At 42.7% G+C, this 23205-nt stretch overlaps 1 protein-coding gene across 24 annotated transcripts in view; it reads left to right on the top strand.

Annotated features, from left to right (window-relative positions):
• The window catches only part of LOC126284806 (protein bric-a-brac 2-like), a 437302-nt gene that overhangs the window by 359919 nt on the left and 54178 nt on the right, over positions 1-23205 (top strand). The window contains exons 1-2 of one of the 24 annotated variants that reach the window (XM_049983979.1): positions 199-536; positions 675-867. The exons of 22 other annotated variants lie outside the window; for them this stretch is intronic. In XM_049983979.1, coding sequence (XP_049839936.1) covers positions 384-536; positions 675-867 — 346 coding nt within the window. In that variant the 5' untranslated portion in view covers positions 199-383. Of the gene's footprint in view, positions 1-198; positions 537-674; positions 868-14112; positions 14362-23205 lie in introns of those variants that run through there. One more of the 24 variants, XM_049983985.1, reaches the window with a different exon arrangement.

Here is a 23205-nt window from a genome sequence, read left to right as displayed (position 1 = left end):
CGGAATTGTACTTTCATACAACTAGCATGCTCTTTGCCAGTTCATAAAAGACTGTCCGCAATGGAGGGAAGTATTAAATGGCTACACATACACTATTTGAAGTGGGAATATTTGTCAGGTATCCATCAGGTGATTGCGGCCCCACGTAGGTATCGACCAGAGATGACGCGCGTGCCGGCCGCTGGGGTCCTCCACAGCCACAAGGACGCAGGCGCAGCTGCACGGACGCCAAACTTCCACTCGCGTGGTGTGGAGCTGTAGGGCCGCACGGGCGGCAGTCGCGGCAACACCGCCTGGGAAGCTGGTTGTGACGTCACGCGAGAAGCCCGCGTTGCAGCCGCGGACGCCGACCAGTTACGGCCGTAGCAGCGTAAGGTTAAGAAATGGTGATGCAATGTTGCGTGCCCAATTGCAGGGCGAATTATAGAAGAGGTTACAACGTGAACCTATTCTCCTTTCCCAAGGATGTAGCACTTCGTCAGCAATGGATTGCCGCAATCCCTCGAGATAATTTCGAACCCAGTATACACACGAAGGCACGTACTCTACGTGGACTGTAACCACTTCTTGACTTCGTTTAGGACCGTGTGCTATTGACGTAATTACATTCTATCAAAACGTAAGTGCATCGGAACACAATGTTAGCAAAATGACGTGTTAAATTTTTGCTCTAGGTGTGTCAGCTACACTTCGAAGAGGGCGACATACGCCGAGAGACAGGCTATTTTCGTACAGAGTCGGGAACTACGCATTCACTTGCTTTGCAACGACCGCGATTGAGGCCTGGAGCAGTTCCAAGAATATTTCCCACGACTGTCAACAGCAGTCAGGCTGGCACGTGGAGATTGTCCAGATCTGAGCATATATGTGAGCAAATGGTTCCAAAATATTGCAGCAGGGATTAACCCTAACTCGTAGTATCACGTAGAAGACACTTTGAAAGTAGCTTATGAAGTTGAATAATTTGTTGATGTGAATGCCAAAAATCTGGTTCGATCTTTGTGTTCTGTAGCATAAGAACATCATTACTTCGGTAACTTTACACCTATGTTCTTGTAATACAAAACAGTATGAAGTACTTCATGGTTGTTAAAGCTACAGCAGTGACTTAGAAAGCTGGTGGTGGTTAGTTTAGTTTTTACAGTGCATCGTGAAACGTAGTATTAATCAAATTCACAGCATGTTGCAAATATGATTGAAAAATTACGCGAATCCCATAGAATGTACACGTTACTGTTTCTGGCGAGTCGTAACAGGGATGTGCGCTGCTACAGTCCCCTGGATCAGGTAACAAGCTTAGGTATTGACAACTTCCTCCCAGTATGCCTGAAAGTATTAGGAAATCTTGTGACCAAGGAGTAAAACGGAGGTAGAATTTTAATTACGTTCCATTAAACGGACTTTGAATTCAGTCACGAGGCTTACATGGAGAAAACTGATGTTGCTGATAAACCAAAGATTAGGTGTATCTCGGTGGATTTTTGCTACAAGTTTTATCATCAGGTCTAATGATTACGCTTTCGTAAAATTCAAACTGCTGTTGAGCGGGGTAAATTAAACATACAGTAAAATTGACCCTTTGTTGATCCACAAATTCATAAATCCGTTAATACTTCAGGATTTAGTAGGCAGAGAAATTTTTCGCGTTCTCGCGTTTTAGAACACTCGTAACTTAATACAGTTGACGTACCGCACCCCGGCAAGAAAAGTTGCCCCAATTAGTAAAACTACAATTTTAGTTTGTCACCGAAATTACGAGTGAAGTTTCCCAACGAGCACAAAAAATATCACGAATGCAATTTACTGCCAACAATACTGATTTGAAATTTAATTGAAGCTTAAACTAATTGGTTATAAGTGTTATAGAATTAATTCTTTTAAATAGTTTTCTTAAATATTGCATATTTTGAGTTGCCACTGCTCTTGCCTTGATGCGTAAGGACAGACGTTAACAGTTTGACGTCATACTACACACAGATCCATTATACGTGAAGTACACATTGATAACATTTTCGATTTTCAACTTTCCAGTTAATTACATTAACAAGTAATGCGTAAGGAGGACGAGAGATGATCAACACTAAGCGCCAAAAATCTTCGTCACATTGCTGTCCTCCGTTATGACCATGGAGGTAAAAAAGTTATTTTAAGTAGCCGCCCAAAACATTAGGTTCACCGCATTGATACCTCCATGTTTCACCGCAGTGATGCGACTCCGTGATGTCAGTATAACTTGATTGTGCCCTGTATCGACCGTGTCGAGTTTTTACATTGTGTGGAGAGGTGGTAGTTTCATAAAAAATGCCAGCTTATACGTTGTTTACGGGTGCACTAATCAATCCGATCGTAGTCTGAAGTTCAATGGAATCACATTTTATTCGTAAAGTGGGGCCGTTCAAACAATATTTTTATTTTCTTTCGTGTACGTGAATCATGGCTGCACTGTTAACGTTTATTGTAATGGTTTTCTCTCTTTCATTTAACTTTAGATTTGCCTTACTTTACGCAGTATCCGTTCTTTTCTATCTTGTGTGTTTTCATTGCCTTGTAAATAGCAAACGCTCAGATATCCGTACCACACTGTCAATGGTCTCATCCCCGCACAACACACGGCTACGTAACTGCGCAGATTGTTGGGGCAGCATCTGATGCCCCAATTCCTCCCGCCGATAATTATTCGTTGTTCACATTTCCTGCCCAACTATAAACAAGATTCTGGCTAGAACAGCTAGAGACAATGGGCTTGTGCGAGCGCGCGCGTTTTTGAAAACTTCAGTATGAAATTCATCAAAGTAAACGTAAATTCCAATTGTGCTATTTTTTGTTTTTCTTGAAAAACCGACAGCTGCTGGCGAGAAATATTCCTGAAAAAGAAGGAAATAGGCTACTGTTGGAAAGGTAGGTCTAGCTCTTACACAATACTAAAAAAAATTACTTACATACGTGTTAGCAAAATACCTATTTTGCAGGGTCTTTCCATTAATCACACTTGTAGAATTCCACAATGTTGGAAGATGTTTAAAAAGTTACCTTTTTTGCCCTGTAAATTGCTATTACTGGCTACACTGTGAATGATGCATCATAGGTAAAATTTCAAAGTGAAAAGATATGTAAACTACAGTGAAACCGATACACTGACAATTTAATAAAACAAGAACTCTATTCTACGTGGAAGTAGACATCTACGCAATTCTTTTAACGTTTCAATGTTCGTCGACTTGCACAATATACGACAGCATGCCTTGCTTCTTTTCACATTGCACACGTTTATTGGCTAGCAAAGAACACGTAAGTTTTATTACAAATGTGAACATTGAAAATGATGTGCATACGGCGTTGAAAACTGGCAATGTGACTAACAAGAAGCAGACCAGTAAGCAAACAAGCATTAGTTTCGGAGTTCCTGCTTCATTTGCCATCGATTCAAATATAGTAAAACTGGAATAAAATTACGAAATCGTCCTTTTAACGTCATGGCGTTCCATTCTTTGTTGTTAGAAATGCATCTGTAAATACAAGTTACATTAACGAGACTAAATCTGTCATATTACTAGAGGAAATAAGATTTCAAGAACGGAAAATCTTTCAAATTGCCTCCCTAGCACTTACAAATGCAAGCACTGTCGTTCTTAGTAATTAAAACAGTTGTCACATGCATACGACAAATAAAGAGCAAGAAGAAATAGTAAACAGCAAACTTAATGTTTTGGGCCTCTTAAAATGGCGGCAGGCCTCGCCTACTCTGACTGCAAAACAACATACAGCGTAGGTCTTTCCCTTACCTCCATGGCTGTGACTGGCACTGGTCGGCTTATTGTGTCTGCGGCCGTATTGCAGCCATTCCAAACACTTTCGTACAAACAATAATAAATAAGTCTCAAACATTTTAACTTCCTTACATTCTAAGTCAGTAAGTATACTGTTAGGCCTTTGTCTTTAACACGACTGGCTGGAACTGTTGAACAGTTTGTCACAGTTCGGGAAATCTCGGGTTCCTATTGGTTTTTATGGTAAAAACTGTGGAATACAAACTCAGATAGCTTCTGGGATGCAGATTACTTCTAACAGCGGCAACAAATAGGAGATAAATATAATGATTGTGTCCAATTCTGAAGCTTTTGCTCTTTCCGAGATCTGGTGACGCCTGACTGTACAATCTCATACTCGTCTCCATATAATTTGTTCTCGCGGTAGCAATTACACGCAGTTTACCGATATATTGCTTGTTAGGCGTTTAATTCCTTATTAATTTTCCTCCTTGTTTCAACTGAATATTGCCACCATGTTTTCAAACTGATTTGTGACGTTTTATGTGCTTTTGTAATGGTATTAAATGAAATTCTGTTTTGCACCCTACTTTGTGGATCATTAGCTTCTCGTAAATGAATGAAATATTGTACTTGGTTCAGTCATGTTGTTATTCCGGAACTACATTTTTCGCCTTTGTTACCTTTCCTTAAGGCAACATGTCTGTAATGCATACAGTCCAGTAGCCTATTATACGAGAACTACTACTGCAGATTTGTTCAAATATAACAGGAGTATGTGCAGTGATAAAATTTACAATTATTTTCTACCGAGTTTGACGAAATCATTGAATTTTAAGCAGAGCCTTAGGTTGTTGCGGCTATACTCCGTTCATCATAAGAATATACCTGATGTATACCGACACAAACGCGATTTGTCAGCAGTAGTGGCTCCGGTACACCGGTGTTCCGCTCGTGGAAGTAGGTCCAACTTATGTATTAGATATCTTGTTACTATCTCGCTGTAAATGAAACTTAAGACATTTGGCTGTATTAACAGCCTTCAACGTTTTTCTTAATCATGCTGTAGTTATGTGGTTTTTATTTGAAGTATCGTGTCAGTTACTGTCTCTGTAAGCGCTATTTGAGCTCTGAGTGTCTCGCTGTCCTTATGTACCGCGAAATTGTTTAACTCTGCTTTCTGCTTCATAGTTAAACAAGTGCGCGGAACCCCATTAATGTCTAGAAGCGTGTTGTTTTTCACAAGATTACAGAGAAAAATCAGCATTGATGTTTTCCTCGCAGCAGTAGGTAATGAAATATGCACTCTCGTAGTTTGTAATTACGTATCACACGCGAAATTCTGGTCTTCGTTGCAAATACACGTTCTTAATTACGAATATTTTTTAAGACTGTTCAAGATTTCGAAGTTAAGGTTAATTTTTTTGGAGAAAAATAGAAAATAAGATACTCCTTGGAATATGCCCATTTGTTTTGTTGGGCAGATGTGGTCTCTCACTAGCCAGAGTGATAAGCGTATTTGACACATGGCAAAAAATTTTCGCGGTGACTGTACATGAGTCATTGTCACAGTTGTCATCTTAATACTGTAATCTCTGGAGCCAAGTTAAGAGATGTCGCGAGAAATAACACACTTCAGCTGCCAAACGTACTGGAACTAATGCGCGAAGCTTTGTGACGAGGACGAAATGTGAACTTTTTGGTGGCTGATCGCCTCGTTATGAACGTAACAGTACTGAAATGTGCCGTATTCCTCGGTGTCATATATGGAAGACGTACAGAGATTCAGAGACCTTCAGTGGCTTCAATATTTATTTAACTGCATGGTGAAATCCCAGCAGTGCGCTTTTTGCGCCGCTCATAGCTCAGAGAAGTTACTCTTTTCGTCACGAATTTTCATCACTGTTGTTTTTAATTACACTAGTATGTTAGCTAAGATTGGAGCTTGTTACATTGTCCATCAGACCACCCAAGAAGCGTGTCGCCCGCCTTTTACCATTATTTCTTCCTGTTCAAACATTAAATGACATTCAAGGCTATATTGTTCCCTTCTCTCTCTCTCTATCTCTCTCTCTCTCTCTCTCTCTCTCTCTCTCTCTCTCTCTCTCTCTCTCTCTCTCTGCTAAAATTGTTCACATAATTGCAGGTTAGTTGCTGTCCAAGTTACGAGACTTCAGAAAGGTTCAAAATCATAAAATGGTCAATTTTTACTTCTTTGCATTTTAAAAATCTACTGTTTCCCTCCTTTCAATTGACGTGTAATTTATTCAGTTCAGAAGAAAACTATTTTTTAAATATTTTTGAAATATGTTCGCATGGGCGTAACCCCCTGTGGCGTTGTTAAATTGCTGTCTAATGTTGTAATCTACATGCTCATCATGTGCATTAATAATGATGGGAGAGAAAATACGTGTTACAAAATAAGTATTTTGGCTAATCTGCGATAGTTCGATGTATATCGCTCGTTCGATTGTCGCGTGTTTCATGTTTGTTTACTCTTTCGTTATCCCTAAAATATTCGTAGTGAATTCTGTTCATCGAAGTCAGTTTTATTGAAGGATAATATTGGGTAAACGTAAAGTGACTAGAAATTCTCTGAAATCATTGGAGAGAACAAACGTTGGAGAGATAAAGGTAGGCGTTATTACCGTAAAAAAATGAAGACGATAACAGTGAACGGTATCCATGGTGCTACAACATAGCATTACAGTGAAAGAGAGAAAGAAAATACTTTGCGGAGTAAAATTTTGTTCAGTTAGTGAAAAGTATGACTGTTTTATGGGCAAATCGCGTGTGAATGAATTTGGTATGACAGCTCTCAACGGAATTTTTGCAAACTGTGAAAGATATTCAGTGTACTGAAGTCTATCTGGAACACACTATAATAAATCACTTAGGACTTGTCAGCGAAATAGAACTGAAGTGTGGTAAGTTTTCATACATGACCACCTTTTGGAATACTGTTGCAGTAACTCCAAATGAAGAAAATGGTAGCAAAATCCATGTACATCAGATTGCATAAAATTGGCGAGGGTGCAGTTTCAGTGGCATGATGAATCTTCCAAACCCCATCACAAAGTTTACGAACTATAAGGGCTCAAAAAGAATCGAACCGGGCAGAAACTAGTTCCTGTATTTTAGAAGTATTGACCCTGGCTGTTGAGACACTTGTCCCACCGTGACACAAGGCGGTGAATGACTCTCTCATACAATTCCCGGGTCTGCGATGTTAACCAGTTCCGCACGTACTTCGTCGACGTCCGAGGTTAATCGTTTACCCTTCACAGGGAGAGAGGTCCGGGCTGTACGGAGGATGGCCGAGAACCTCCCATTCCAATTTCTGCAGGAGTGTCGCGACTGTGCTGGCCATATGAGACTTTGTATTGTCTAGGAGCAGAATGACCCCACGGGTGAGATTGCCTGGTCGTTTTGATTTGATCGCTTGGCGAAGGTTGGTCAAAGTTTGCGAGCAACGGTGGGCATTCACTGATGATGCCCCTGTGATCAGCCATTTTTGGTTCCCTTTAAAAGGCTCTGAGGGGCAAACGATTCACCTGGGACGACGTCGTCCAGCTGTACGTGCGGAGACGTTTGAGACAGCCATTCACCGCCTTGTGTCACAGTGGGACAAGTGTCTCAACAGCCAGGGTCAATATTTCTAACATACAGGAACTGGTTTCTGTAATTATGCCTCCGGTTCGTATCTTTTTGAGCGCCCCTTATACAGTAGATTTATAGGTCTAAAGTAGTTTTCTGTATACATCTATGAAGAACGCTGTGGAAGAGGCAGTACTAAAAACCAGTGATAATAGAGACCTTTTCATTGTGTATCTTCCAGCAGTATGTGTACAGGGAAAGTTTGATGTAGCAGTAATATCTCAATACTGTAGGTGTCCACGAAAAATGTACACAAGAAATTAATTGCACAGGTAACGATAGTGGCAGTAGTGGAGGAATGGAAGTGGCTGGTGTTCCTAGTATATTTCAACGTTCTGTTGCATTTGGAAAAGTGCTATATCTGAATTACCTGGCGATGATGATAATTCTAATAGTTTCAAACGTATTCAAGAACTGAAGCCCTATGGTGGTAATGTAGTGCAGAAATGTGTGCTGGACACGAAGAGAAACGAATGGGATCAAGACTTAGGCGATCGAAAGCTTCGTACAAAAAACAATAACTCAATGATTTTAAAGGGTTGGATTGGAAGGCAGGGCTAACTGACAGGGTAATTGACGAAAGACGGAACTATTATGAAATGGCTATTAGGCAAAAACACACTCACTCTCTTTCTCTCGCTCTCGCTCTCTCTCTCTCTCTCTCTCTCTCTCTCTCTCTCAACAGCTGAAAGTTCCCCATCATTACTTGTGTCCCAGATGAGAAGAGAGTTCGTGTAAGTACAATAAGGGGTTGCTAGCTGATGAAGTGTACTCATAAAGTCTGCCTTATGCGTTAATTGAAACATATTTTCAGAGACATAGCAGCATCTGAACTGTTGAAAAAGTGCGTTCATATAAAAATTAAAAACACAAATGAAAGTGTAAATAGTGTTATACGGTCAAGAATCCCCAAGAGTTCGTTAGTGTATAGAAACACTTCATTTTGGTGCATATGATGCTGTTGTTACTTTCAATGACGGCAACGTTGTAAGGTGCAAAGTACTTCGGAATATTGGAATGAAGGTAGGTTTCGGCATGGTATGAACGATGCTTGCTTTCGACAAGGAACGTCTTTGAACTGCTGACAGGTCTGTAAATAGCCTTGAAATAGAAGCCTAAGCAAACAGGAGGACAAAGAGGAAACTGTAGTATTAGTTGCGGAAGATGAAGACATTCAATCCTATGGATCTGGAATGCACTAAAAAGGTAATCTAACCTTGTCGTTAGTCTCAAAAGTTTTATTTTTTCCTACAAATGACATGTTTTCTCGGTATCTATCAAACCAGTTTGTTTCAAATTTTCAGGAAATGTTACACAGCCCCTTCTGCGTAACTTACTACAGACTTAAAAAAAACCCTGTATATTGTTGAATTTATAAACAAAATTACAATAGAAAAAATCTAAAATCTGAATTCAGATTTTTAAAAATCACTGTGGTAATTTGTAGCCAATACTGCAATAAATGACCTGCACAGATTTTAACATTGGAAAGATAGGGCTTTCCGGGACCTCCTAAATGCCGCAGTAAAGCTGCTGTTCATATTCTCACTGAGTCGATGAGCGTGTAACGCACAGCATAAAACGTGTACTTGACTGTACTCCAGACAGCATGGCTTGCACTCCAAATATCGCTTTGACTTCTGCAGAGCAGTTCAAATGTTACGTGATCATTCGAAAAGGCTTGATACTGTATTGGAACGCTACGGTGTATAGGGAAATCTCGAACCTCTTAGAACGCGAGTATCGTTAGCCCAGCCCTATTGTACACGTTAGGGATAAAAATACTGGTTAGATGAGACAAGAGGTTAAATTTTGTTTCATCTTCACAGCTGCCTGGTGGTCGTAATTCGTCTAGCTTCTCTGCGACATTTCATTCGACATCTAGACAAAATGTGAAATCTAACAATACAATTTCTTGTCAAGTTCTGTACAAAAAGCTCGAATTTCCCGAATGCTTTCACTTTCTTTGTTGAACTGTACGAACATTAGCCGACGGGGTGGTGGTGACGTTATCTGCCGTAGGATAGCTCGCACCACAAGCTAGAACATCGGTTACCATACAATTGTGTAAGAGTATTGGTTAAAAACAGTCGTGGTTGCAGTTTTATTTTTTTATTGTCAATCACGCGTTTCGCCTTATTTAGGCATCTTCAGGTTACCTTAATTTGGTATTTCTTAGAAGAATCCTTTAGTCAGTGTAGCCAAAGGACATCGTCGAATATATCAGGCCACCGTTGTGGACCATCTTGTCCCGGCGCCCCGCCAAGACCCAATTTTGGCTCATTATGCAAAATACTGTTACGCGCTTGACTCAAGTACGAAATTAACTCCATCTATTAGAGCAACATGTAAATGCGCCCTCAGTTTTATGTCAATAAGTTCATGTTGACAAGGTAGTATCGCAGATGGTGTTACATGTCGCGTATCCTGTATGGACAATGGAAGCACCTTCTAGATCTAGCGCCATCATATGAGAAAATCCTCAGGCTTTTCCAGTAGAGTCCATCTCCCGCATCGGCGGCCCAGACCGGGGCTAACGGTTGCGGTTCGCGTTCGGTCCCTTCTCTCCGAACTGGAGTCCTTCCCTTTACCACTTCTACTTGCGGTCCGTTCACGTACGCCTCCATGGCATACGCCTCGGCCGCAGCTTCGTCTGGAACTTTTGCATGGCCCTAAGGATTCCGTTAACCCCGCCGCTCTCCGCTGTCACTTCCTCTCGATTCTTGGCGTCATCCGGGGCTCTGAAGAAGTTTACACCGACGGCTCAATGGCTGATGGTCATCTAGGCTTCGCATATGTTCGTGGAGGACATATTGAGCAGCACTCCTTGCCAGTTGGCCGCAGTGTTTCCACTGCAGAGCTGGCGGCTATACCTCGTGCTCTTGAGTACATCCGCCCATGTCCTGGCGAGTCATTTCTCCTGTACACTGCCTCAGTGAGCAGCCTACAATCTATCGACCAGTGCTACCCTCTGGTAGCGTCTATTCAGGAGTCCATCTATACTCTGGAATGGTCCCGTTATTCAGTGGTGTTTGTGTGGACCTCAGGACACGACGGAATCCCCGGCAACGAACTTGTCGACAGGCTGGCCAAACAGGCGACGCGGAAACCGCTTCTGGAGATAGGCATCTCCGAAGCTGACCTGTGTTCTGACTTACACCACAGAATTTTCCGGCTTTGGGAGACGGAATGGCTTAACAGCACGCACAACAAATTATGAATGTGTGAAAGTCTACCATCCAGGCGTCTCGCAGGGAATGAGTTGTCCTTCGCCGGCTCCGCATTGGCCATACGTGGCTAACGGAGTTACCTACTCCGTCGCGAGGACCCACCTCAGTGTCGCTGTGGCTCCCAAATGACAGTCGTCCACCCCTTGCTGGACTGCCCCCACTTTTAACCGTTCTGCGGCAGACACTTTACTTTCCCAGCACCCTGCCTTCGGTGTTGGGCAACAATGCCTCTACAGCAGCTTTATTGTCACACTTTCGGCATTGGTTTATTAGGAACAAGGGACCAATGACCTCTTTGTGTGATCCTGCCTTTAAATCAACCAGCCAACCTTTCTCAGTAGTACAGGTATATTACTCGTATTTAAACAGCGCCACGCGGAAGAATCGGACAGTTCCCATTTGAATAGTGATCTGATAAAACGATTCTTCCATAACGAAAAGTTGGTAATGTTCGAAGTGTTCAGTGCGGATATATGGGGTGTGAAGTGTATAGTGTCGTGTACTTCGATAACTGTACTGTAAAACTGAATGCCGCAATGCATCCTGACTGCCAAGTCGCCACAAAGTAGCCAACAGCCTGGAACTCCGTATCCGAATGCATAAAACCGTTGCAAGAAGTTTCATTTTACGGCATAACACCGATGCATCGGACCACAAGGCAGAAAAGATGATTCCTTTAATTGTTCAGTACTTTACTGACAGTGATGGAATCCAGCAGAAGGTGTTGAATTTCGATTCGCTGAGTAACGAAACATCGGATTGCAAAGATTTGTCTAGATACTTCACAACTGCAAATTCCATGACATAAATTAATCGCCTTTTGTGTATACAGTATCAATATAAAATTGGGGAGCTTCATCGACGCGATCAACGGAATGTTTCACCAAATGAAAGAACAAGGAAAAAATACGGAACGCGATGTCCTTCCCGTATTCTCCATATTTTAACTATCGAAGTTGAAATAATCATCATGAAAATATCTAATATTTTTTCAGTATACACGGTAAGGACAGAGAAGTTGAAAGAATTCTGCTTGTACGTTGACAATAACTAGATTCACTGTCGTTAATGCCCGCAGTTGAGAGAATTCTTAATTAACTTTGGATTCCATTAAAAAATATTTCCCATTTGCCTATCCTTTGGATAGAGAGATTTTCCCAAAAATCTCTCTACCATCAGTTTCAGGTTTCAACCAGGTTTCATGTGATCTTCACTTCTTTTCATGAGCGCTTCAACCTCTGGCACTTTATAGCAACGATTTGGCAGTTGACTATTAGCATTTTAATACTCTCCTCCGGAACTTGTCTAGTGCGTAACGTTGCTGCCTCTGGATTGGGGGTCCGGAGTTCGATTGCCGGCCGGGTCGGGGATTTTCTGAGCCTGGGAATTGGCTGTTTGTGTTGTCCTCGTCATTCCATCATCATTCAGGAAAAGGGGGGACTGGACAGTGAAAAGATTAGGAATTTGTACGGGCGCTGATAACCACGCCGTTGAGCTCCTCACAAACAAAAAATAATTTCTTTTGATCGTACACCGATACTTCCTGGCTTCCTACAGCAATCGTTATCTGGGTTGGAGTGTCGCCTGACCTTAAAAACCCTCTGTGCGACACACACACACACACACACACACACACACACACTTACCTGACGTGTAGTGCACATCTGACGCATTTGGAGGGATCCTACAGCTTTCAACGCTATGGCACAAGTTCAGGAAGTCGCAGGCTAACTGGAAAAATGGAAAACATTTCTAGTTGGTCTCTTATTGTAACCATAAGCTTCTTTTCAAGGATGTTGATGTAAACCTTTTACTGTGCCATTGATGAAGACCAGACGACCTACTCCATGGGTAGAAATACATCTCCAAGCCGTCTGCCGTACTTAATGTTTGACTGTGTGTGTTATACAGTAAGGCAAAAATTCATCACTTACTCTGCGATGCACGAACACTTTGCCATTGGACCCATACAGATTAAATTTAGACCCCTCTGGAAAGATTACTCAATTCCACATCTCCAGTGTCGCATGTGCTGTTGCTCATTTTAGCAGCTTTTGCCGCATTGTTTTTGTCATCAGTCTTCTTTCTAGGTCAACGGGCAGCGAATGCAGATTCTAGCAGTCTGTTTCTAACAGCTTTATGATGACGGGGGACGATCCATGTGAGAAAGTTTTTTCAGTGTCCTATCTTGTTTGACGGTAGACGTCTTTTTTTCCACCTCTTCGTTTCTCACGATCAACTTAACTTTCCTCCTTGCATTTTTGAATATTTTCAGTAACCTCGAAATTGTAGGGTGACCAAAACTAACTCTCTCTCTCTCTCTCTCTCTCTCTCTCTCTCTCTCTCTCTCTCTCTCCCCTCCCCCTCTCTCCCCCCCCCCCCCCTCTCTCTCTCTCTCTCTCTCTCTCTCTCTCTCTCTCTCTCTCTCTCTCTCTCTCTCTCTCTCCCCCCCCCCCCCCCCCGCGCTCGCAGATCAACTGTTGCATGAGCAGGTATAGCAGCTTGCTTGTTCTAATAACTGTATGGACACTGCCTCATTGTAAATAACTATGGAAACAAACAGTTGGATGTTGGTGTAAAAGATGGTACGGAGTGAAACTATATATGCAAGAATGTGTAATCGACGGCTTAACAACAGTGGGTTGGTATAACCTGAAGGAAACACCCGCGAAAGAAGGTGACGCAATAAATAATTCCGCCGCTGTAGTTGTGACTGTCCACAATGAATGACATATTGAATATCTTCAGGACTATACACATCGGTACCACTTCAAAAAGTATGTTAATAATCCTACAGTAATTAACGAAGGTTTTTTTAGTATGATGAGCGTAAAGCAAATGGTAATACACGTTATTGAAAATACTGGTATTGCTGGGGTTAAATTCGATTATTTGGGCAAGTCGCCGCGACCGTCGGAAAGTTACTGTTGAACCGGAAACATCCCTCTTATACGGCTAACGCATGTGGCGTTGTTCTCATGCAGTGTGTTAGATGGGCACGGCTACCCTCTGGCGGCAATGAGGATAACTTAAGTTCCGGTTCTGTCGATATTCGTTGGTGTTCTCAAAGGCCAGTCAGATTCAATTTAAGCACATATTCCTATTTAATCTGTTTCTGTGGTTAGGTTATTGTTCTGGTGGAGGAGCGGTATCGCTCAGCACATGCTCGCGGTATCGCTCGCCTGCAAATACAGGGCGGTGCGCCACGGTCTGCCGCTACAGGTCAGCTGGACGCCCACTCGGCGCCCAGTGCACCACACCGGCTCTTATCGATCGACTCGCAGGCGCGCGCCGCCCAGCTTCCGTCCTTAGCAAAACTGTCTCGAAATTGCGCAGGCAGTACCGGCCGTCGTGCACAAACCTCGTCCCGGGTAGCGCGACGTAAGGTACGTGCAGACAAGTGTGCGCGCTTGCGCAATTAGTCAAAAGCCGGGCGCGCTGCCGGGTGAGGGCAGTCGCCATGGAGACGGCGGAGAGGACGGACGTGAGGCTGCAGCTGGCGGCGACGAAGCGCGGCCTGCCGTGCCTGGTGCTGGGCGGCTACAAGTACAGGCACGTGCGCGACGCGCCCGGCGGGGACATGGTGTGGCGCTGCACCAACAAGGCCTGCCACTGCACCGTGCGCACCGACCCGGGGCTCGGCACCGTCGTCAAGGCCTCCGGCACGCACACGCACGGCGCCGAGTCCAAGGCGCGCCTCTGCCTGGGTAAGCCGAGCCTCCTTCCCACCGGGCGGCGTTGCCACGCGGGGCAGCCCGGGAGGGAGCCGTCGGAAATCCTCACCATTCGTTGAGGTCGGTCCACACTGGGCATCAGAACATCCCACAGTGGATTTCGAATGTTGCCATTCACACTAGCCGTCAGCGTAATGGATCGCAACGCAACGAGTCACTGTCAACGATTCTCGGGCAGCAAGTTCCGTATTGGAGATAGGTAGCCATAAAATGCAGGTGGAACGGCGATGTGCTGAAGCTAGATGCTCTTGGGACTGCGTGGACTCAACGCGCTGTTGCCGACCCGGCCGCAATCTGCTGGGAAAGCAGCGGCGACCCGGTTGTCGAATGGCGCTATATTAGGGTTAGGCTAAACTGCGATTTTCCGTTATCAGTAATTTATATGAATGCTACTATCCGGTAACATTGATTCTGAACTGCTATTTTTCACATTTAAGAATCGCAGTTCAACAATTTACAACTTGTGCCCCTGTGCTATTTCTGCGATTTTTGCTACTCCGGTGATTTACTTTATTTTTGCGACTAACGCAATTTCTGTAGCTTCTGTGCTTCGCGCGATATCTGCAATTTATCACCGTAGATGTTACACTGTCATCAGTCGTAAGAAATAAATGATCTGTATCGATGCAACCGAGAAATATGTTAACGCTTGTATTTGTGAGTGCCTAATGTAACGTTTCAGTAACCCAACTGAAAAAAAAGCGGTACCTGAAATGGTATTAATATTTCCAACAATTCTTCCTCAGTTTGTCCGTGGGTCAGCGCACCTTTCGTATATCATGAACAATCTCAGAAAAAGTCAATATAGAGTATATTACGTACGTTCTTCCTTTGGCTTCAGTTTTATATTAATGGAACAAGTCAGAAAATATTGATAGTATGATGTTGAGTCATAACACAAATTACCACATAGTAGCATATGAATTCGTGTTTAGAATACGGATTCTAACCACGTTGTTACGTTCGCAAGTATCTGAACCATATTGTCATTCAATACAGCAGTAATTCAAAATATCAGTGATAGCAGATATGGAAAAGTTCGCACAGCGTCTTTACACTGTCTTTGTCAAGAAGTAAGGTTAGTTTCCCAGTTTGTGAATGAACGTTGGGGGCATCGCGTATGCAAAGTGGGAAATCTCCCACCCGTCCCCCCACTAAACTGCTTTCATTACCAGAAGTATTAACAGTTTTATAATGTTAACTATATTGCTAATAATTAGTAGCACAATAAAAGTATAATAATCCTCGTGACTCTCCAGAGGCAATTCCCACTTCGATTACTGATTGCTCTATGCACCCATCCACATCTAGAACAGATAATCGTGAAAATTCAAAACGATAATTGATATCATAAGTGTGCAAAATGAGTATTGGTACAGTGTGTCATTGAAGTCATTACGTGATATGAAGGGGATGATAAATTAACCTGAACTGCATAGTGAGTGAATTATGAAAATTTCGTTCTGACCTTTCATCCCATAACCCAAAATTTTCTGCCGTGTATTTAGTGACAGACTTGCTAGAGTGTGATACTGATCCGTCCACCCTTCTCTCAATTGTTGGTTGTGATGATCCTGACCTGTAGCGTAGCCCAAGGTCTAGGTTACGTTGGAAGATTGAGCGTTTTAAGGTTCATGATGTAGAAGAGAAAACAGTGGAAAGCACTGGGCTTACAGTTACAAGTTGACATTGGGAATTTTACTAATGCAATACTTGAAAATACAGACAAAAGTGTAACTGCGTATTGTACTATACGAAAAAATATCCGCCTTGTGAACACAGTTGTCCAGCATTGGGTAAAAGATACATAGTAGACACCAAATTGCATTTTTAGTAGTATAGTACGATATATGCGTGTAATACGCATAAAAATACCCATCGGAGCCTTACCTGTTTTTGAAATTACCATGCAGGTTTATCTTTTATGATAATCGGTGTGTTTAAGATAAGCCACGGAAATTCCAGTCTCCGCGAAAGGTCTGTCTATTAGCACAACCTTTATTCGGCCTTCACATTCCTCGGCTGCACTATTTCTCAGTCGAGCATATAATTTTCTCAGAGCATTTCTTCAACCATAAGCATGTAATACATCCACATCGTGAGATACAAGGATCTTAGAACGAAGTAAAGACGTAGGATAACACATGGCATATGGTATCTAATGTTTACTCCGCATTTTGTTTGCTGCTTGCGACTTCTAATTGAGACTTGTCACAGAAATCGCAGTTAAAATCAATAGCGTTTCACAAAGATAAACAGTAGTACGAACTTACGCCGTCAGATGGCACACGGCGTTGAATGTTGTCTGCGCTTTTTATGTGTTACTTGAGACTTCCACGGAAATCGCAGCTATACTCCGTTCATCATAAGAATAAACCTGATGAAAACAAATACAAACGCGATGATTGGTCAGAAGCCGCAGCACATTTACACTGGTGTAGTTAGGCTCTTGAAAGTAGGTCCTGCATATGCATTAGACATATTATTGCTGAGTTAGGTTAAATGAAAATTGTAACATATTCAAATGTATTAAGTCATCGACGTTTATCTTAATTATGCTTTGGTTATGTCGTTTTTATTTCAACTGTTGTGCTATGAGTGTCGCTGTAAAAAACGGTTAAAAAGTACCGAGAAGTAGGTTCTTAATGTTTGTCATAAATTTACATAGATAATCGGGTTTGAACTTAACCGAGGAACTGTATTAGATACAGATGCAACGAAAGCGCTAGTGGGTAGACAGCGGAATCGGTAGTGACAGCTTGCTGACTCATTGCTGCACTGGTAGGCTGGTTAAGTCTCGCCTCAATCAGTTTTTTCCTCGTTCAGTTTGAATTACCTACATCTCATAATTGTAAAATTCATCATCATTTCTTATGAATAATGTAAGTCTTCTTGTTTTTAATTTTGTAAGGCAAAAGTGAAAAACTAAAGATGAGTCGTAGAAACATGAAAAACAATCATTTTCACATAATCGAGCACTTCATACAAATGCTTTTTTACATTTTCCGCTGCACCATTACAATAAGAAACCAACTGAACTGATCTGGAGCCAAGTTAAGGATTTGGCCCGAGAGGTAACAGGACTGTTAAGCTGCCAGATGTACTGGGTCTAACGCACGCAGCTTTTTCATATCGCTGCCGAACGGTGGCCCAATATGAAAGGAGAAAATGTGGTGCCTGAGTGGCTTCGTGGATTCTGTTGTTGATTGACTCGTTATCAACGTAGCAGATGACAGTTCCAGCACTGTAATGTATTTCTCGGATTCGGATAAGGAAGGAGCTAAGAGAGTACCGGACGACTGACTGTAATTAGTACCTTAATTGGCTTCAGTATTCAACAATACGGCGAATTGAACCCCTGCAGTATACTTTTGCATCACACATGGTTCGCTCAGAAAAATTACGCTCTGTTAGGAACTTTCATCACTCTTGTTTGTGATTATAACACCATCAAGTGAGAACTAGAGCATTTTGTGCTTTCCGTCTGGTCACATAAGAAGCGCGCAGTAGAGCTGGAGATTTGCCGAATATTATTTCATTCTCTTTAAAAATTAAATGACATTCGAAGCTATATTGTTTCTTTGCCCGTTTCTCTTTACGTCTGAACTGCAACTGCTCACATCATTGGACCAGTGCTATCCAAGTTTAATGCGCCGGTAAAGCTGTTGTCCTCCATTATCGCTCAGTCCATGTGCATAAAATGTGTCCTATGTGAGAGTGCTTTACTGTACTGGTCACAACTTGTCTTCCGCTCCACATGGAACAAAATCCAATGAGATGCAAGCTAACGCGAAAAATACATGGCGTAATGTTTACATCAAGTTTTATTCTTATTATGAACACAGAGTAGAGAAGAGGGTCACAGGAAGAAGAAAGAAATTCGACCAACAGATGGCACACGGCGTTGAAGGTTAAAGACTGCTTGAGTCTCCTAGTTGTGATTGAAATCGTAACCAGATTCTATAAAGTTATTGTGATATCGGTGACTTCCCAATCACTGTGATTTATAACAAATACGCGACTTCTTGCTCACCCCTACGCTGTATAGTTGTGAGTGAGTCACCTGCTGCGCGGTTCATGTGAGGTACTGCGGTTGCTTTTGTTAGCATCCTGTTCAGGGAAGCGAAGGGAACAGCAACGCGGGTGAACTTAAGTGTCTTGGCCAGGAACTACTGCCTTTTGAACACCGTATCTTCAGTTATTTCCGTATCTCCCCTGAACAATAATAGTAGCGTTACACAACCCATCGAAACGATAATGCAGAGCCTCAGTCGTTCATTGTCTATTCGCATGATTGAGAGCGAAAATAATTAGCTATTCATCCAAGATTTTTTTTAACGACTGTTCGTAATGATACTGTATCATTACTGTTGATGTAATGATATTGTATTGTTACTAGGTACAGGCCAAGTCATTGGATAGGAGTCATTATGATGTACATTGTGATTCCGTGATGATTGAGATTTTCAGAGATGATGGACGAAGTATTAACTTGAGGAGAGGGATTCTTGTCCGGAAATAACAAGAGTCGAAAGTTATAGGAAATAATGGTTCTGATATCACTTGACAGTGGAATTAAAGCCCCGGTACTGTTGCCTGTAAGATTGGAGGGTAGGCAACTTTCAGAGGTGGCAGTATGGACCAAAACAAGAAAGTCGTAAATAACGACATTAAAGTGTCTATCCCAAGAGCTGTTGGCACTTCTTCAGTGGAAGAGAAGCTTCACAGTAGCGAAGTTGAAAAATGCTTATAGATGTTAAGGTATGCATTTTAGATCGTTCGTTTATTAGATATTTTATTCTTGTTTTGATCCAAACTGAGAGGTTCCTGCTCTAGTATTTTAGAAACAAAACATGTTTGAAATTTTTTGTTAACTTTGTTGGCAGTTGGAAAGTGCTGTCATGCTCAATTTACACTATCTGCTACTAGAACCGGGTAACAGTTTCAGCCGATAAGTAATAAAGATCTCATTGCTTCCTTTGTGTTTTTGAAATGCGGAGGTCGCATCACGTATTAATAATATTCTCTCTAATCGTGTCGATGTTTTGGAAGGTTTTAAAAGATAGAAAAGTTTTCAACGGTATCTCCCCTTTAGTTTGTTTTCAGTAATGCGCGGAATAAATTATACGACCTTTGTGAGGAATGTCCATTATGAGTCATGCCTTACCTTGTTAAACTGTACTACGTGCCAATAGAATCTTCCCAGGTTTCCTATCAATTTCATGGGAGTCGGCGCGGACTCACCGGAACGCGTATGTATTCTCCATCCATCTCCTGACGATGAAGTTGCCATGTCTTTCATGGTCGTCTGCATCTAAGGACATCAAACTCTTTCTGCTACCCCCCGCCCCCGCACTCACACACACAGATGAAAACGTGTCGTCTCGCTTCGAGATGGAAGGCAAAACTCATATCACTAGATTCGGTATCACTGGCCTGCTAAATATTGTCTCAGAAACCACTCTCTGGACAGATCACTACAATTTCTCTGCTGGCACTATGACCATACTTTCCGTAAAGGACGATCCCTCATAACACCATATTTACCATTCATAACTTAGCTGGTCGGCGAGACGCTATTTCTTTTTCTTTGGTGTGAACATACCACCAGTTGACGAACATTCTCATCCGTTCTGTTGACGTGCAGTGTGGATCATCGTCATGCGTCGAAAGTGCCAAACTACAGGGAAACACTGTCACACCAAACTGCTAAGAAAAGAATGAGAAACAACTTGCACTTCTCATGACGTTTTCAGATAAAAATCTGTCGCTATCGTTTTCACAAATTACATTTATAATTAATGAGATTTTTACACATCACATTTGCCATGAAATTGACGTTTACTTATAAGAACGTAGTTGTTATCGACGTTGGTAAACCCTGTTTGGTAATGATAGCGCGTCAGTCTTGCTGTTTTTTCCGAAGCGTTCTGCGCAAATGACGCAAATATCCAACACCAAAGTGACATTTTATTGTTGAACTGGTGGTGGTGGTTAGTGTTTAACGTCCCGTCGACAACGAGGTCATTAGAGACGGAGCGCAAGCTCGGGTTAAGGAAGGATTGGGAAGGACATCGGCCATGCCCTTTCAAAGGAACCATCCTGGCATTTGCCTGAATCGATTTAGGGAAATCACGGAAAACCTAAATCACGATGGCCGGAGACGGGATTGAACCGTCGTCCTCCCGAATGCGAGTCCAGTGTGCTAACCACTGCGGCACCTCGCTCGGTATTGTTAAACTCTTTGATGCATTTATGCGTCCCATACTGTCTCAGGTGTACTTTTAGCAGTGGGCAAGAGTTCAAACGTTTTTTTATTTATAACGCGTAAGGGAGCAACACTGCGTCCAATGCCTTCTGTATTTTCTCCTTCCGGTCAGATTCGCGACCCTGCCACCTTGTCTTTTACGCAACCACCATAGGTTACACATGGTACAATGGGCAGAGCCGCCGACTGTCATGGTGCAGCGAACCTTCGGATTTCCACAGTGCTTGTAGAGCTCTTTAACACAGTGCCCCCTCAGTCACAGTGCTATGACGACGAAAGAGTACCTTCTAGAATGTTCATAGACGGTACTTTCTACTGGACAGACGCAAAAAATTAGAAAAATCGATCGTTTTTGTTTACCGCAGCAAATGGCAACATAGTTCCGTCTTTCGCATATTACGGGAATAATCAGCGTAATATTTTGTTGTCGGCCTATTTTCATGCCCTCTAGTTTCGAAAAAAGTTTTCATTATTTTAAAGAGATGAAAGACGTTGGGCCCATATTCGACAGAACAGATGTTCATTAATGGCACTATTTATGCTCAGACAGTGTTGGATTACGTTCAGTGCCAAAGAGAAGAGTGCAAAATCTTACTTGTATGTCACATCTTGAGGGGACACTCACTTAATTCATGAAGTGACTTCTTAAAGTGAGTGTGATTATGACAGACAAAAATTTTCGTTGTAGGCACAAAGTATTCAAATGTGTGTGAAATCCTAAGGGACCAAACTGGTGAGGTCATCTGTCCCTAGACTTACAAACTACTGAAACTAACTTTAACTCACGCTTAAAACACACACACACACACACACACACACACACACACACACACGCACGAGGCCCATTAAGTGCCAGTATTTTATGCAACTAGCATAGGAACAATTCTGAACACACATATCCAATATGTGTTCAATCAGAGAAGCCTCTTGGGCATAATTAAGTTCCTGACGTGGAAAACAAACAATACCATTTAACAAATCGAGCATTACACCAATATTAAAACTATTACCTTTAAAGCAAACTTCAAACAGGAAGAACATGGAAGGGGCAGGTACTGCCGGCCCGGTGTAAGATGGTTTAGAATCATGGGTGCTTCTGGTTTAAATAACGCCCGATTACTAAGAGATAAATTCAACTTCTGAGGGATGCCCTAACAAGCCAGAAGGCCGCAACGTCTGAGGCTACGGCGGCGGGAAGCGAGGCGCCGCCCGCGCGCTCATACAAAGCCGACGCGGACAGGCTAAGACCGATCGAACTGTGTATAACAGGTAACACCCCGGGACAGCACCTGCAAATGCTACGAAGAGTTCAGAAAGTCGAGAGCAAACAATCTAACATATAATTCATGCATAATAATCACGCCGTTCGGTTTGAGGCGCCATGTCACTGATTATGCGGCCCTTCCCGCCGGAGGTTCCAGTCCTCCCTCGGGCGTGCGTGTGCGTGTGCGTGTGTGTGTGTGTGTGTGTGTGTGTGTGTGCGCGTGTTCTTAGTATAAGTTATAGTAATGTGTAAGACAAGGGACCGATGGACCTCAGCAGTTTGGTCCTTTCGAATTCACACTTATAATAATCATTGGACAAACGAAAATGCTGAGACCAACACAAGAAACTCAGTGTAAACGTAATACCTAGCCCCAACCGAACCTTACGGATTACGGCAAGAATACTACAGTAAGAATTACTAAGACGCTTAACCGGTTAATCTTGCAATAAAACATGACAACAAATTAATGCAGTAACTAAGAAATTCCCCCCCCCCCCCTCCCCCATCGCCACCCATGGACCTTGCAGTTGGCGGGGAGGCTTGCGTGCCTGCCCCAACGATACAGATAGCCGTACCGCAGGTGCAACCACAACGGAGGGGTATCTGTTGAGGGGCCAGACAAACGTGTGGTTCCTGAAGAGTCATCAGCCTTTTCAGCAGTTGCACTGGCAACAGTCTGGATGATTGACTGATCTGGCCTTGTAACACTAACCGAAACGGCCTTGCTCTCCTGTTACTGCCGTAATTTTTCCCGAGCACATGTAGCTTTACTGTGTGGTTAGATGATGATGATGATGATGATGATGATGATGATGATGACGACGACGACTTCCTCTTGGGTAAAATATTCCGGAGGTAAAATAGTCCCCCATTCGGATCTCGGGGGGGGGGGGGGGGGGGGGGGGACGGGACACTATTCAGGTCTCCTTGTCAGGAGAACCAAAACAGGCGTTCTAGGGCTCGGAGAGTGGAATGTCAGATCCCTTAATCGGGTAGTTACGTTAGCAAATTTAAAAAGAGAAATGGGTAGGTTAAAGTTGTAGTGGGAATTAGTGAAGTTCGGTGGCAGGAGGCACAGGACTTCTGGGTAATTCAATACAGCGTTACAAATACAAAATCAAATAAGTGTAATGCAGGAGTAGGTTTAATAATGAATACAAAATAATAGTAGCGCTGGTAACTTACTGCGAAACAGCGTAGTGGACGCATTATTGTGGCCAAGATACACGAAGCCCAGGTCTATCACACTAGTAGAAGTTTATTTGCCATCTAGCTCCGCAGA

This window comes from Schistocerca gregaria, chromosome 8, assembly GCF_023897955.1.
Source record: "Schistocerca gregaria isolate iqSchGreg1 chromosome 8, iqSchGreg1.2, whole genome shotgun sequence".
Classification (NCBI taxonomy): domain Eukaryota; kingdom Metazoa; phylum Arthropoda; class Insecta; order Orthoptera; family Acrididae; genus Schistocerca; species Schistocerca gregaria.
Note: the sequence above shows the minus strand (reverse complement) of the source record. Positions and strands in the feature narration are given on the sequence as shown.